This window comes from Thalassophryne amazonica, chromosome 10 (assembly GCF_902500255.1).
Source record: "Thalassophryne amazonica chromosome 10, fThaAma1.1, whole genome shotgun sequence".
Lineage (NCBI taxonomy): Eukaryota > Metazoa > Chordata > Actinopteri > Batrachoidiformes > Batrachoididae > Thalassophryne > Thalassophryne amazonica.
In genome coordinates, this window is record NC_047112.1 from 100,877,312 (window position 1) to 100,895,206 (window position 17,895).

Genomic DNA, 17,895 nt, shown 5'->3' on the forward strand with positions numbered 1-17,895 from the left:
CAAACTTTAACAACATTAAAGAATATTTAAGTCAGTTTAAAAAAATATTTAACATAATTGCTATATCAGAAACATGGATCAATGAAGATAAAGGAATGGATTTTGAACTGGATGGATATGAATTTAATTGTGTAAACAGAAAAAATAAGAGTGGAGGAGGAGTGGCTGTGTATGTGGATAAGAACATGGATTATAAAATAGTAGACAATATGACAACTGTGATTGATAACTTATTAGAATGTATAACTATTGAAATATGTGAAGAAAAAAGCAAAAATGTATTAGTCAGCTGTATATATAGAGCACCAGGATCTAGTATTGAAACATTCACTGACTGTATGGGAAAAATGTTCTCAAAAACTAATCAAAAAACTGTGTTCATTTGTGGTGACTTAAATATTGATCTGCTCAATCCAAATAAGCATAAAATAACAGATGAATTTATCAGTATAATGTACAGTATGAGTTTATATCCAAAAATCACCAGGCCAAGCAGAATTACATCCCATAGTGCTACCTTAATTGATAATATATTCAGCAATGATATTGAGAATAACACTGTGAGTGGATTATTAATCAATGACATTAGTGATCATCTACCAGTTTTCATCGTTTATAATAGAAACCATCGGCGGAATCAGCCAGAGGAGAAAATAAAATACAGGCGAGTGCGGACAGAGGAAAACATGAACACACTAAAGAAGGATTTACAGGAGCAAAACTGGGAAAAGGTATACAGTGAAAGTGATGTTGATAGTGCATATGAAACTTTTTTACAAATATTTACATCATTATATGATAAAAATTGTCCAATTAAACAAGACTACAGAAAACAAAAAATCCAAGATCGACCATGGATGACGAAAGGGTTACGAAATGCATGTAATAAGAAAAATACACTGTATAGAGAATTCATAAAACTAAAGACTAAAGAGGCAGAAAATAGATATAAGAAATACAAAAATAGATTAACTAATATTATACGGGTATGTAGGAAGGAATATTATAGTAACATATTATATAATAACAAAAACAATATTAAAGGAATATGGGATATATTAAATAGCATTATCAAAAATGGTAATAAAAAACAGAGTTACCCTCAGTATTTCATTGATAATGATGTCAAGAAGGAAAATAAGGATGAGGTAGTCAACAGTTTTAATAATTTTTTTGTAAATATTGGACCAAGCTTGGCAGAAAAAATTCCCGATTCCCAACCTGAGGATTGGGATAATAATCTCATAGAAAGAAATCCCTGTTCAATGTTCCTCACAGCAGTGGATGGAAATGAAATTATAGACATTGTGAATAATTGTAAATATAAAACATCTACCGATTTAAATGAAATTGATATGGTGGTGGTAAAACAGGTCATTGAATGGATTGTAGAACCATTAACATACATCTGTAACTTATCATTTCAAACCGGTAAATTTTCCAATCAAATGAAAATAGCTAAGGTTGTGCCGCTGTATAAGACTGGGGACAGACACCACTTCACAAATTATAGACCTGTTTCTTTGCTTCCACAATTTTCCAAATTATTAGAAAAGTTATTCAATAATAGATTAGACAAATTCATAAATAAACATAAATTACTTACTGATAGTCAATATGGATTCAGAGCACATAGTTCAACATCACTTGCATTAATAGAATCAGTTGAGGAGATTACAAACGCCATAGACCACAAATTACATTCAGTTGGAATATTTATAGACCTTAAAAAGGCTTTTGATACAATTAATCATGACATATTAATCAATAAACTTGAACAGTATGGGATTAGGGGGTTGGTGTTGCACTGGGTGAGAAGCTACTTAAGTAACAGAAAACAGTTTGTGAAGTTGGGGGAATATACATCATCATGCTTGGACAATGCTTGTGGCGTCCCACAGGGGTCAGTATTGGGTCCAAAACTGTTTCTAATTTATATAAATGATATTGTCAATGTTTCCAAAATATTAAAATTAGTATTATTTGCAGATGACACAAGCATTTTTTGTTCAGGGGGGGATTTGCAGGAGTTACTGAGGAGGATCAGTATAGAAATGGGAAAATTGAAAATATGGTTTGACAGAAACAAATTATCATTAAACTTAAGTAAAACAAAATACATGTTATTTGGCTATTGTAATACAGACATACAGGTTCAGTTACAAGTCGAGGGGGTAGATATTGAAAGGGTACATGAAAATAAGTTTCTGGGGGTGATAATAGATGATAAGATAAACTGGAAGACTCATATAAAACATATACAAAGTAAACTGTCAAGAAGCATTTCAGTTCTAAACAAAGCGAAACATATTCTGGACCACAACTCACTCTGCATTCTTTACTGCTCACTGGTTTTACCATATTTACAGTACTGTGCAGAGGTATGGGGTAATACTTATAAAGGTACAACACAATCACTATCAGTAATGCAGAAAAGAACTATAAGAATGATTCATAATAGTGGCTATAGAGATCATACAAATCCACGATTTTTACAATCCAAATTCTTAAAATTCACAGACTTGGTTCATTTTCAAACAGTACAAATTGTGTATAAAGCAATAAACAATTTACTTCCAGCAAATATTAAAAATATGTTTTTTAACAGATCAGGGGATTACAGTCTGAGGGGGAAATTTAATTTAAAGCATCAGTGGGCACGAACAACATTAAAAGGTTTCTGTATTTCTGTCTGTGGGGTGAGGATGTGGAAAAGATTGGGAGTGGGGCTCAAGCAATGTCCAAGCATGAACCAGTTCAAACAGCGGTACAAAAATATGTTTTTTTCTGGGTATAGGGAGGAGGAAGGGTAATGAGGGTTAGGGTGTTTTTGTTTTTTGCTTCGGCTTGTAAATATATAGTATTTTGTATGTAAGTAGGTATGTGTAGGTGTATATTTATGTTTGTGTATATATATGTGTATATATGTATATGTGTATATATGTGTATGTATATGTGTATGTGTATATATATGTATATATATATATTGATATCGGTTTAGGTGTGTAGGAATCTATGTGTATATGTGGCAAAGGATATTACTGGTTGTGGGGAAGAAGGGGTAGGGATAAATAAGCTGATGCTTCACCCTACCCCTTTTCGGACATGTTGGGTACACAGTAGGAACTTTTTTGTTGTTGTCTTTACTGATCTATCTTGTAATTGTTGTTGTATCAAATGTTCGAAATAAACAGTTTTCATTCATTCATTCATTCAACACCCCCTTTTCTACTTTTTTTTACTAATAGCCCAATTTCATAGCCTTAAGAGTGTGCATATCATGAATGCTTGGTCTTGTTGGATTTGTGAGAATCTACTGAATCTACTGGTACCTTGTTTCCCATGTAACAATAAGAAATATACTCAAAACCTGGATTAATCTTTTTAGTCACACAGCACTACTATTATTCTGAACACTACTGTATATGCTGTTGACGTAGAAAACCACTCTGTTGCTTATAATTAGTTCATTGTGGCCATGTTATTCTTTACATGTGATGATTATACTCAACTGATGTTCCTGAAATAAAACTACATAGATTTTGTTTGTTACAATTGATTGTAACATATGTACTGAAATTAGGTTTTTTGTCAATTACTCTTAAAAAAAACACCAGATAGGCTTATTGTTACTATAGAAGTTGAATATAAACTTGGGATCAAGCAATATTTGGAGCCAAATTTCAAATCTAGGTGCAGCGGTTCTCAAGATATGACATTTTCGTTGATATTTTTGGCCATTTTTGAACCCGATGTCTTCACTGGCTCTGTCCATATGGGTTTTTGGAACCAAAATGACCCACAATTTATCCTGCTATGGTTTATTCCGTGTATATTTCCATATTCCAAGCCAACATTTATAGAGTTCCAAATTTTTTGAAATAACACCCCTCCCTAATATAGGAGGTGGTCATGGGGATAGCAGCAGTAATGATAAAAAATATGCAGAGTTGTATGTAGGTTAAAGGGCATATTAACTACGGGTGAATTGCATGGATATATATGTGCAGATGTGTGAGGGTAAATTAAAATTCTCAAGGTGCCTTCAGTGGCTCGGTGACCTTCTCCATATGCAAGACGGTTATGTTCCAAAAGACCTATTGTGTGGAGAAAAGCACCAATCAGTCACCCTAAACCGCTTTAGAGATGCATGCAAGCTCTTTTACATCCTGGTCTTGGACTTTTAGGCCTTGCTGAAAATCATGAAGTCTGCCAAACCATGAGATTCAATGTGTTAGATGCCACAAGACCAAGTGATTCATGCTGCTGAAAAGAAGTACCAAGAAGAAGGCCAGGCACAAGTCAAAACCAACTCCAGACAATAACACTTGTTGGGTGTTCATAGTCTTTCATAGAATCAATGATGCCACCACCAGAAATTTAAGTCTATGTGCAGGCTGCGATAGGTAGAGTGAGACGTGTCCTAACGTGGCTGATTGTGAGGAGATGCTCCTGTCCTCAAACCACAGGCAAAGCTTCACGACACACAGAGGACCTGAAGCCACAACAAGCACCACATGGCACAATGCACACTGTCCACGTGGGAGAGAACCTGCATTGCAAAGGTAGTAGTGCCATACACTACCGGGAAGTGACAGACGAGCACAAAACAGCCATCCCAGAAGAGGGCTCACCCAACAAGTCTACAAGTAAAAGCAAAGCATCACCCTCAGCATGAGATACGGGAAACAGGCCCCCAGCATGAGGTGAGGGGGAACCAGAGGTGGGTAACCCCAGCTTCAGTGAGTAAAAGTCCAACCACCCATTGTTTCTCCCAGTGCTCCTAAAATACGTGATTTCACTGATAAGATCATCTACCTGTCCGAAGAGTTGAATGAATTAGTATCAGCTGGTTTAGTTGGTGGATGGAACAAATATGTGATAGGATAAGATAAGATAGGACCCAACCCACCAGAGAGAGCTGGCCAGTGCCCCTCCCGCCATGAAGTATGTGAGTCATTGATTCTCACCCACTTTTTCTGGTGGATGAGAATCAACCCACAGTGGGTGAGTGAGTCTCACCCTCTTCATGCTATGGTTTCAGAGGAAAGCTCATAGAAAAATTTAAATAATTTCTGTGAAAATAACCTGAAATAAAAGTGAAACTTCATTTTGAGCTCATGAGTATTATTTACTCTAAATTATAAAATGCTGCGTAAGACAACTGGAAAAACAAACAAACAAAAAGAATAGGACAATGTCCATATATTTATGGACCTGAGTACAGAAGGATTTGACAAAGCGTGATGGGTGTTGTCAGTCCCACCTTGAGAGAATATATAGTTTGTCCTCCTGAGTGATTAAAGGAGAAGATAGATGTGTCTTCTCTCTTTGTGAGCCTGAGTTTTTAATCCGCCTGCCTCGTGTCGCTCGGCCTCAGTTAGCGACTCCTTTCAGTTGTGGATTATTGGAGGTAACGGCGACACTGAAAGTGTGAGACTAGATTTCGTGAAAGCCTGAGTGTGTCATGCTCTTCCCTTGTGTTTCATTATTGTGAGCCAAAGAGAGAAAGAGATAAGAAATTGGTCTTTTCTACAGTACAATGGATTGTGCTGGTGTTCTCTTTGCAAAATTGCAGAAAGCAACCCATGACCTGTGATTCTGATTGGTTGATGCTGAAAAAAGACATGAAAATTACACAGCTTTTCTGTTAAAATTACTCTGTTAAAATGTGTTTACAGATGCACTGTAATCAACCGGAGTTTGGCCAAACATGCAAACTGCACATGAAGAATTCATTACCAATGGATAATCTTGATCAGGTCAAGTCTAGCAGCAAGTCTAACAGTCAGTGGAAACTAAGTCATCAGCTCATTAAATTCATGATCAGCCTCAGGTGTTGCTGGGAACCATAAAAACTCTGTGGCCACCACTGTATATGCACCTCAAAGCCATACGATTAGAAATTTTCTTCACCAATATGCAACTTTCATTCATTCATTCATTCATTCATTCATTTTCAACTGCTTATCCAGTCCTGGTCATAGTGGCAGCAAAGCAAGCAGCTCACCCCACACTTCCCTATCCTCAGCCAAGTCCTGTAAGTGTTCTGGGGGGATCTCAAGGTGTTTCCAATCCATTTGGGAGTTATAATCTCTCAGGTGTGTCCTAGGACTTCCCCGGGGCCTCCTCCTGGTTGGATGTGCTTAGAAGACCTCCTAAGAGAGAACACCAGGAGGCATCCTCACCAGGTGCCCACACCACCTCAACTGGTTCCTTTTGATGTGAAGAAGCAGCGGCTCTACTCTGAGTCCCTCCCAGAGTGTAAGCCCTGATACCTGATGGAGGAATATAATTTCTGCCACTTGTATCCACGATCTTCTACCTGTGATTCTTTCAGTCATTACCCAAAGCTCATGATCATAGGTGAGGATAGGAGTGCATATCCACTGGTAATTTAAGAGTCTCACCTTGTGGCTCAGCTCCTTCTTCTACACTCTCCAACTTACCCCAAGTCATGAACAACACGCCGACACGCAGTAACTCTCCCTGACCCAGAGGGGACAATCCACCATTTTCTGACAAAGGACCATGGTCTGCTCATTATAGGATATCTCAGGACACTCTCATTCCCTCAGAATATCTCTAGTTGTGTGGAATTTATTTTAGTGTCAAGATATTTCTTTGGGTTCTGGCTGAACAATTTGTAGGGAAAAAAGTGGCATCAATATAATGACCTAACCCAACAATATGCACTCGTCAGATCTCACAAATCACTGAGATTCAAGGTCAGTTTCTTCCTTTAATTACAGGGAAGCCCTATAAGTTCTGTTTCACACAACTGAGCATTTAGTCCAATAATTTTAGCTCCAAAAGAGGCCAACATAGGAACAAATTGCAAGAGAAGATTTCTTGGTATTTTTAGAATCTGCAACATGGTGCCAATCACACAAAAAAAGAGTCCCAAGAATTTTCTTTATGGTCATATATGTGAGGGTACCCTACATCACCAATCTGTACCCAAAGAAATCACATGATACTTTAATGGATATAATATCCACATTTGTCATTTATTATATTAATAATAAAACATCAACACGCAGATATGCTGATTGATAAAATAATAAGACAAAATAAAACTGTAGTTCAGATAAGACAATCATCTTTAACACTCAGCATTCATCTCCACCATCCTCACCCTCAACAGCAGTAGAACTGCTGCAGGATGTGCCATGGCACTGGGTGCAAGCAGGTGAACAGTCACAGTTTTTCCTGCATGTACTACGTGCAGTACTACAATCAACACTGCAGCCACAGTGTATCACTTGCAGTCAGCTCTCAGGTGCAGCTGGTCAATCTGTCAAAACTGGCAGCAGACAGCCCCTCGTCATCTTCCAACTACAGTCAGTGCCCCTTAGGGTAGTACAACCTTTCCAGTCTTGAACTTGAAGAAATGCCCTGAAGCAGCTTTGCAGCTGCTGAGGGAGGCGATAATACTTCTGATGGGAGTTGAGTTGCTTTTGCTGCTTTTTTCTCATAAAACCTTTTGTCCATACAACACAAGCAGAGCTTTCTCTCCTGCTGCAGCAGCATGGTCTGAATCTGATGATTCAGCACTGAATACATCAGACATGTCTTGAAAAAAATTTGCAAGTTAGAAGTTTCATAATACTCCGGTCACACATAGCTGGAATTACGCAGAGTGGCGTCGGACTTACAGTATGAATTGGCGCACATCCGAAAGACCAAAGATCCAAAACACTCTGACAGCCATCGACAAGACATTTTCCATTTTGGAATGCTTATGTATTTTGGGTCAAGGATGAACACTGCCAAAACATTCTGGACTCAAAAGTGGTAAATCATCTATACATTAAAAGCGAAGTTGTCTGTGTATGTGTATCTGTGCGTGCATGATTTTATTTAGTAAGTTCAATGTAAGTACATAATATAATTGTAAATGCATTCAAAATACATGGATGACACAAGACAGTGAAAACACGTACTTCCATTGTGGTCTATTTAATAATAATATTGTGTATATGATAACAAGAACCTAAACAATTTATAAATACATGAAGGCAGTAAATTAACATAAAAAATACACAAGTAACAGTAAATAAAAGGGTTGAGTTCTTCTAAAAATTGTTGAGGTCTAAGGTTCTAAAACATTCTGGACTCACACGCCATTCCAACATATTATAGAAACTGTGCATAATTTATTATCACCCTTGAAAAATGTCAGCTACCTATTTTATAAACACTACCCAATCTAGAACCAGTGGATCCCCATGGGCAACACGCTAGTACTTGTGCATCAGATCATGATGATATGTGTACAAAACGCAGTCACAGGAACATAAAAATACCAAAACTGGTCTACAAACAGCCTTTCCGGACCAAAAAAAAAAAGAAAAAAAAAAAGGATAAAATGGTTTCAGTCATGAAATCCTTAATTTAATATTTATCTCATGGGACTTTTGGGGGCCATTGTAGACACCCAAAAGATCATAAATATCCCTTAAGCTTCTGTTGCAGTTTGTTCCTGTCAAATTTGTAAGAGCACTGGACTACATTGTATCTTGAAAGACTTTGTTGTACAAATGTCCAGTGTGAATGTGTGTGCAATGTGTAAACATTTTACCAGTTTTAAAACCCTACGTAACCCTCATAATTCAAAAAAACGTGACGACACGGAAAATGCAAAAAACCATGAACATACATGAACACACACAGACACACACAGAGAGAGAGAGAGAGAGAGAGAGAGAGAGAGAGAGAGAGAGAGAGAGAGAGAGAGAGAGAGAGAGAGAGAGAGAGAGAGAAGGCAGTTGTCAAAAATTGAGTGCCCATGCTGGAAGGAGACAAATGAAGAAAGCCACCAAGACACCCAGATAACTCAAAAAATTATAGGCTTCAGCTCTGTGACCCCCCACAGCAACCCCCAACTACTCACTCACTCACTCACTCACTCACTCACTCACTCACTCACTCACTCACTCACTCACTCACTCACTCACTCACTCACTCACTCACTCACTCACTCACTCACTCACTCACTCACTCTGTTGCCTGGGCTGTACCCAAACTCACGCATGCAACTGTAATCTATTCTGAGAGGCAATGAGGCTGACGGATAATGATTGTTGAAGACGACCTGATGATGATGATGATGGTCTGCAAACAAGTGGAACGACAGTCATTTAGAACAAGACAAAATACGTGTGTGAATGAGAGGGAGTGTGAGATTACTCACAACTGGAGAAGATGAGTGGGCAGGAATGTGTGTCCATCGGAAAGTTGTGTAGCTGCAGTTGGCATTCTGCATTTATTGTCATTCTGCAAAGAAAACAACACAATCGCTTGATAAGAAAGACCTCTTCATTAGTACTGTCATTACAGGTAGTGACACATAAATGCCAACAATGTACTGCAAATAGCTGTGATCTTCAGTTACATATCCGACTCGACAACTGTGTGACCTTTACTTCATCTTGTCTCCTGTGTTTCCCGTCTCTTCACACTGCTCTGATGAGGCCAGAAAGGACCACAAGCACAGTCAGTGTTATATCACCAATATAACACTATATATTGGTATATAACACAATATATTGGTGTATTCTTCACCAATATGAGAGACTGTGATTTTCCAAAGTTACAATTTTTGTGAAATCATGCTTCAAGTTCACATGGCCATTTTTTTGTGTTCCAGAGCACAATGGAAAACATTGTGGAGCAGGCAGTTCTGTGGAATAAGGAGCTGATGTTGTATGGCTGGGGGGCCTGGCTGCCTTTTTGTTTCTGTCTTTTGTTTTTCTTTCCAGGTGGCTTGCATTTGGGACTGAGTGGCTGTGTTGCTGAGGTTATCAGGACCTCACCCTGATCACCTGCGGCTCGTCAGGACTCACAGCTGTGGTGCATCTATATGGATTGGAACATGGTGGCATTTAAGACTGGAGTATACAGTGTGTATTTGCCAGAGACTCGACCTTGTGACCAGACGGGTGAGATCGTCGTCTCGGGAGCCATCTCATCATCAGTGGATGCAGAGAACGTCCAGGGTTTGATGCACGGTCTGTGAAAGAGGAGGGGATGAGGTCTCACGCTCGTCAGCACACTTCCTGAGACTCGGTTTGTTGCGGCCACCTGGGGGGTGTCGGCGGGGTCCTTGGGTCCGAACGGCTTCTGGCTCCGGACCGTTAGCGTTGCTGGGAGCGCACCGTATCACCACCACGCCAGACCGCACACTCTTTTGTTGTTTTGTATCACATCACTGTTATGTATTAAATTCAGTTAGCCTTTGTACCGTGCTCTGCTTATTTCATACTGGGTCCTTCAAACGCTGGTCGGTTCTCCGAGCTGCGTCCGACACATAACAGTAGTCTCTGGCCAAACATCACGGACCCAGCGGTAGCAGAGACGGTAACGCGCCGGGAAGGCGGCAGCAGACGTTCAGTAGTTATCCGGATCAGTTGCGGGTGCTCTCCGCCCGGATGGTGCGTGTTTGAGACCCATTGCTGAATACTGATTTGTGCTCTCTTGCAGCTGTGTTCCTGTGTTGTGCCTTATCCATGGGTCGTGGTGGAGTGTGACTGGTGACGGCTTCACGTCACGCTCCGACCGGATAAGAGGTTTAAACGGGAGCTGCAAGAGTGTGTCTGTAATGGGTGCACGCGCACGGCGGAGCTCTGTGGCACGGGTCGCTGAGCTTCCTGTGTTACAGTTGTAGCCCCGTTTCCCCGGATAAAGATAACTACTGCGTCTGTTGTATCAGCTCCGGCGTTATTTAGTTGAGCACATTTTGGTTGTGTGTTGCACACAGCTGCGCACGGAGATGCAGCTCGTTTGTTTTCTGTCACCAAAGGGGTTTTTTTCATTTTTAGCACTTTGGCTCCCTCTTTTGGTGACTTAGTCACATTACCGTTAAGCTCTTAAGTTAGAACAGGTGTGTTCGATTTGTTTGAGCTTAACGGTATACGTCACTGATTTGTTTTGTGTTAGTTCATTTCGTGTGGGTGTTTTTTGAGTTGGTTTTTGTGTGGGATTTATTTATTTTTTTTCCCACTGTTTGTGTCTGGGGTTGTGACCCTGCAGCCTGTCTAAGAAGAAAAAAAAAAAAAAAAAAAAGGACCCAAACAACTGTATGTTGGTCTGTTAGTCTTTCTTTTTATTTCTTTTTGTTTCACCTCCCCAGGGTTTGATGGGACGGTCCCCTGGGGGGTGATGGGGTGGTACTTGGGTTTTTTTTTTCTTTTTTTTTGTTTGTTTTTGTTATGCCCTCTCTTCTCCTCTGACTCCAGCCGGGTGAGCCGTAGTGTCGGCGTTGCTGGAGGGGTGCAGTTTGGTTATACTGGGCGTTTCCCGGGTAACCTCTGCACCTGGGGGGGGGGGGGTTTGATTCCCTGTTCCACCTCCGGCTTCAGCACGCCTTTGGCCGTCTGCCATCGGCGTGGCTGAGGTTTGGGGCAGTGGGATATACCCGCAGCTAGTGGCTGGTGTAGAAGTCGGAGGAGTGGCACCGTTTTGTGCCGTTTGCCATAACCGCTGTTCCACTTCTCCCGGTTGGCTTCTGGGGTATAATCACGGTTGGTGACACTGGACGTGCTTCCAGTTTCCACTGCGCCAAGGGGGTGGGGTTGTTTTGTTTGTATGTTTTTTTTTTTTCTCTCTTCTTGTTTTTCCCCCCAGTTTCCGCCCTCAGGGTTTGACTGTGGTGTCCTCTGGGGGGGAAAGGGCTGTGGGTCCATCTAGCCATAGACGGCCGGGGCTGGGTCCGTTGGTCATGAGGGGAGGCGTCTCCTGGGGTTGACGAGTGGTCCTCTGGGAGGCGCTGGGAGTCCCCGTGGGTGACGTTGGATCCCAGAGGGACCTCGGCTGTGGTTATTACTCCTGGAGCTGGCGGGAAGTCCTCTGGGGGGTGTTGGTCCCTACATGTCGTTTGGGGGGGGGGGGGGGGTTAAGCACTTTTATTTGTAAGCTTAAGTTTGGGGTTTGTCTTTTCTCCTCTTCCCGGGGTTTGATGGGACGGTCCCCTGGGGAGGGGGGGTGTTTTGGTTGTTTGTGTTTGTCTTTTTTGTTTTATGACTAAAGACCGAACATGGTTGGATAAAGGCTGACCGCACAGGTTTAAGAACTCCTGGCCACACCTGTGCTAAGTGACTGACTGAAACAAAGGCAAGGATGCAGCCAGAGGAGAGGACATCAACCATTCTGTTGGAAGATGAATGCAGATGCGGTTTCCAGCCATGGTCCCTGGAGGGGGGTGTTTCTCCTGGGCCAGGTTTGTGTGGTCGCCGGGAGGCTTCCCGTGAGGGTGGGGTACTGTTGTATGGCTGGGGGGCCTGGCTGCCTTTTTGTTTCTGTCTTTTGTTTTTCCTTCCAGGTGGCTTGCATTTGGGACTGAGTGGCTGTGTTGCTGAGGTTATCAGGACCTCACCCTGATCACCTGCGGCTCGTCAGGACTCACAGCTGTGGTGCATCTATATGGATTGGAACATGGTGGCATTTAAGACTGGAGTATACAGTGTGTATTTGCCAGAGACTCGACCTTGTGACCAGACGGGTGAGATCGTCGTCTCGGGAGCCATCTCATCATCAGTGGATGCAGAGAACGTCCAGGGTTTGATGCACGGTCTGTGAAAGAGGAGGGGGTGAGGTCTCACGCTCGTCAGCACACTTCCTGAGACTCGGTTTGTTGCGGCCACCTGGGGGGTGTCGGCGGGGTCCTTGGGTCCGAACGGCTTCTGGCTCCGGACCATTAGTGCTGCTGGGAGCGCACCGTATCACCACCACGCCAGACCGCACACTCTTTTGTTGTTTTGTATCACATCACTGTTATGTATTAAATTCAGTTAGCCTTTGTACCGTGCTCTGCTTATTTCATACTGGGTCCTTCAAACGCTGGTCGGTTCTCCGAGCTGCGTCCGACACATAACAGCTGATCTCCCAAAATGAAGACGTGGGTTTGATTCCTGGTCAGAATCTGTTTGTGTATTCTCCCAGCCCCACCCAGCTGTATATGGGTACCAGTCTTGGCTGTGAAAGTAACTAGTGCCTGAGTGGCACTGCTGCATAGGTTAAATCATTCTCCACAGGAAGTACAAAAGATCACAGCCATCAGGATCTTCAGGCTCATGTGAGGTTTGTGTTGTGTTCACATAAAGGCTACACTGTTGAGGTTTGTCAGTGACAGGCAATGCTCAGGCCTTGGAGCTCTTGAACACAGGGTTGACCTTGTGCACCATGATTCCCCCAGTTCTACCGACACTGTTGATGCCATGACCTTTTGTAGCTATTTTATAACAATGGACAATTTTCATGTTGCACTGCCGAGACTTCCGGTTAGTGTGCTTCTTGCTCACGTGTTTGGCATCATTAGAAACAACAGCTTGTTATGACGCCTCGTGGCTAACCGATCGGTTGTTATGGGCCAGTTTGTTTGTTTGTGAAGCGTTTTGTGTTTTCCAAAAACCCGAAAATGAAAAAGTGACACAGTCTGAGGAGAAAACAGAAGAGTGACAGATGTCTGCTCAGGAGCTTCTTTCAGAGGCTGTTCATCAGCGTGGTCCCGCTGTGAGGAGAGTGCTGAACCCCTCACACTGGCCAGAGAGAGACAGCAGCCGGGCGAATAGCGAACTTCTACTGTGGGTGCCCACCCAAATTCAAAATTCAAATGTATTAATTTATATAGCACCAATTCAAAATGAGATTGTCTCAAGGTGCTTCACACAGCATAATAAAAACAGAAAAAACTGAATTCAAAATTTAAAAAACACAATAAAAAGACCAAATCATAAAAGAATACAAGAATAAAAACACATCGTAACACTAATAATAAAACAAGGAAAACAAATAAGCCTTTAAATGTGATTTAAAAGTCTCCAAAGTATCCGACGGCCGTATGTGTGCTGGGAGATCGTTCCACAGAGCTAGGGCACGGTAGGAAAAAGCTCTGTGACCGGCAGACTTTTTATTCACCCTGGGAACACATAAAAGTCCTGCACCCTGTGAACACAGGGCCCGAGCTGGTACATAGGGGCTTACCATCAACCAGATAGGGAGGTGCAAGTCCATGAACAATCTTATAAACTAATAACTGTGCCTTCAAATCTGATCTTGCAGCGACTGGAAGCCAGTGCAGAGACGCCAACACGAGCGTAATGTGGCCAAACCTTCTGCTTTGTGTCACAAGTCTGGCAGCAGCATTTTGAACCAGTTGAAGACCCCTAATCCTGGAGTGCGGTAAACCAGAAAATAGAACATTGCAATAGACCAATCTAGAAGAGATAAATGCATGAATCAAGGTCTCAGCATCAGCCACAGACAGGATGGGATGAATCTTCGCTATATTTTGCAAATGGAAGAAAGTCCTCGTAATGTCTCTAATGTGGAGGTCAAAGACAACATAGGATCAAAAACTACCCCAAGATTCCTCACTTTATCTGTATGATGTATAACACACGATGTTATACATCATACAATGACTACTGACCTGCCCACCAGGTCAATAGTCACACCCGGTTGTTATGACGCACCTCCACACAACTCCAAACAGCAACCAGAAAGTTTCTTGACAGTTCTTGTTGTTGAATGAACCCACATCTACCTAACTGAATAGAGTTGTGACATCACTGCGCATGCGCATAGGTGCTGCTCTAGCGGCAACTTGAAGATCTCCCATTGTCCTACTTACAGTGGAACACAGCACTGGCCTCTCCTGTCACGATCTGACATGTTGAGACTTCATTCAGAGCCTTCCTGACTAAGAATCTGATGTTGCCACAACATTGTTTCAAAGTTGCCTTTACATTTTAAAAACACTGCAGAAGAACATTTTGACAAAACATATTTATGTGATCCCAACCACTGTTACTGTATAATGTAAGGATGTTGTCAAATTACATTCAGGAAATGTTGCATTGTGACATTTCAGGTGCTCATTTCAAAGTAATTTCTGTTGGCTTATCCCTCTTTTTTATTGCTTATGTTGCAGTGGAACTCGTGTTTAGTTGACATGAGCTTTATGCCGGATGCCCTTCCTGAGACAACTCCACTTTACATGAAGAATGGGTACAGGTGGTTTTGAACTGTAAACCTTCTGTTTTGACAGCAAGCACATTAGACACTTGTGCCACAACACGGTGCCTATTGAATCAAGAGGTCAACCTAACAGAGTCAAACATTAAAAACTCATATTTCATTCAACCACCTTTCTTAATGTGCTACATCCGAATCATGGAATTATGCTTTACTGGAGCTGCGATTATCATCATCGTCAACATCATCATTGTGGAGAAACGCATCTGGGTCTGCCTCAATCAGAAACCCCAGATGACCAGGCAGATGAAACAACTGCTGAAGGAGAGAAACTCTGCCTTCAGACTTGGTGACATGGCTCTGTACAGCACAGCCCACACCAACCTGAAGAGAGGCATCGCCAAGGCCAAGGAGGAAGTCATTGAATACAAGTACCATTAATTAACGGTACAGATTTCATATTTTGGTGATGTTTTAAGTACCGATTTCTGAAAAAATCATTTTTGATGAATTTTTTTTTTTTTTACAGTCCTTTAAATCATGATTTAAATTGATTTAAATCATAGCAGCCCTGTGTAGAGGCACCAGCACAATTTATTTCATGCTGACATACTGTATTAACACAATGGACCTAAATTCACACAAAAACATACAATCCGGGGTGCGATTACTCATCCAGCAATCAGCTCACCACAGTACTTACTGCACAGGCTTGGCCATTCTGAGAGACTGTATGATGAGATGGTGGCACAAACAGCTTATGCACTTGCTTCCTGCTTCAAGACCACCCATGTCCACTAATGCATCAGGTAGGGAATCCAGCAGAAAATGTTTATTTGCTGTGGTAACATGAAGAAAACTGGATAAGCCAAAAGAAAATACTTTTTTTGAGCGGCTGAAATGTCACATGGCAACAGTCCTTGAACATAATTTCATAATGTGCTATCACAACATTGTCACAGTGTTTTTCGGACCACATAAAGTTTCCAGCACCAAGCCAAAATCATACAGTATCTCTCAGAATGGCCAAGCTGATGACTCTGAAACAAGTTCCTGACAGTCATAAAAAGAAGCAAGTGTTTTGACCTTCTTCATTTTCCACAAACAACCTGGCACGACACCGTTCTTGCCCAATAGGGAATAACAAATGCTTCACCCCCCCATTCATCTCCAAGTCTTACCTGCCAACCATAACCATGGTGTTGAATCAGATAATGTCAGGAAGTAAGAGTTTTTCAGAAATGAGCACTTGTCAGATCATCCAACAGTGTAAAACCGCTCTCACACAGAAGGTGTGAGTGGGGTGTTAGTGGCAACCATTTCATGCTATACTTACAGGGACTCGCCGCCAACAGTCCTGACTGCCAAGCACAAACACATTGCATGGCTGCTGTGTGTGCATGATGTTCAATGCTGTTTAATGGACTGTGTCGTCTGGTACTTCCTGCTCAGTGTTTTATCACTTTTGTCTTGTTGGATTTGGAGTTTCTGAATAACCTGGTGCTTACCAGCCTGTCATGCCAATGGTGGGTGAATGGTGTATGTGTGGCATGTAAGGGGAGACTACACACTGAGTCAAGTAGAGTGTGTGGTGAGTGTTTTGGTCATGATCAAAACACTCACCACACCCTGGCGAGTGTTGACAAGTGTGTGATGTTGCATGACGTGTTTGTGAGGGATAGTGGCAAGTCTACCCAAGGGATCTGTCAAGGCTCGTGATGGATTGACACAGGAAACAGGTGGAGACCAATGCAGACTCTCAGACATGGCTGGTTGTGATGAATAAAAGCCTTTATCTTGTAACCAGGCAGTAGATTCGCTACACAAGTTGTTATCAGACAGGGTACAGGCTGGGACATGGTCAGTAATACAAGCTGAGGTCATACCAACAGCATCGAGAAGTATCACAGCCAAAAACTGAGGCAGAGTCAAAATACAAGCTTTCAGGATTAAGGCAAGGCGGAGGTCAGAGCAAACAAGCAAGGTCAAAACAGTGAGAAGCAAACAGGACATGAACTGAAGGCACGAGAGTGGACAAAGTCAACAATCGGGCAGTGAGCTGTGGAACTGTGAGGGTTTAAATAAGGAGCAAACTAATCAAGGTGATGTGAAGCAGGTGTGTGGAAGGTTCTGGAAAGAGGTGTGATTGAGAGAAAGGCAAGAGAGTGCGGGAGGGCAAAACAAAGTGGTGCAAAGCAAGAGAAGTGACTGACAGAAAAACTAAAGCCTGGGTCCCACCGAATAATAAAGGATGGATAATGAGTCACGCAGCATGTTTTCTTTGCCACGAGAGGGTTTCTTCAACTATCGTGTGAGTTCTGTGGCTCTGAGTGGCTCTTCGAGGCATTATCTTCAGTTAACGAGGCTCCTCTCTAAGCGTGGCACTAATTTCATGAGTGGGCAAATGCTCACATTCGCTGGCGTTTGGTATGGGCAGGCGTCTGTTATGGACGAAGAACACAGGTGCATTTTATTGATGGCATTTTGAATGCACAGAGATGACGAGATCCTGAGGCCCATTGTTGTGCCATACATCCAAGAACATCACCTCATGTTGCAGCAGGATAATGCACGGCCCCATGTTGCAAGGATCTGTACACAATTCTTGGAAGCTGAAAATGTCCCAGTTCTTGCATGGTCGGCATACTCACTGGACATGTCACCCATTGAGCATGTTTGGGATGCTCTGCTCACTATCACAGATTTAGACTGGTTTGTGAACAATATTTGAGGGAAATGGTGATATTGTGTATGTGGAAAAAGTTTTAGATCTTTGAGTTCATCTCATACAAAATGGGAGCAAAACCAAAAGTGTTGCGTTTATATTTTTGTTGAGTGTAATAAACAAAGCAAAACGATAAACAGAACCAAACTGAGACTAACATGATAAAGTATGAACATACGAGGTCTGTTACAAAA

At 42.0% G+C, this 17,895-nt stretch overlaps 1 protein-coding gene across 1 annotated transcript in view; it reads right to left on the minus strand.

The window, feature by feature from the left end:
* LOC117519298 (gamma-aminobutyric acid receptor subunit gamma-3) overlaps positions 1-17,895 on the minus strand; it is a 281,204-nt gene that overhangs the window by 56,229 nt on the left and 207,080 nt on the right. The window contains exon 5 of the mRNA XM_034180629.1: positions 9,197-9,279. Within this exon, the coding sequence (XP_034036520.1) occupies positions 9,197-9,279 (83 nt within the window). The remainder of the gene's footprint in view (positions 1-9,196; positions 9,280-17,895) is intronic.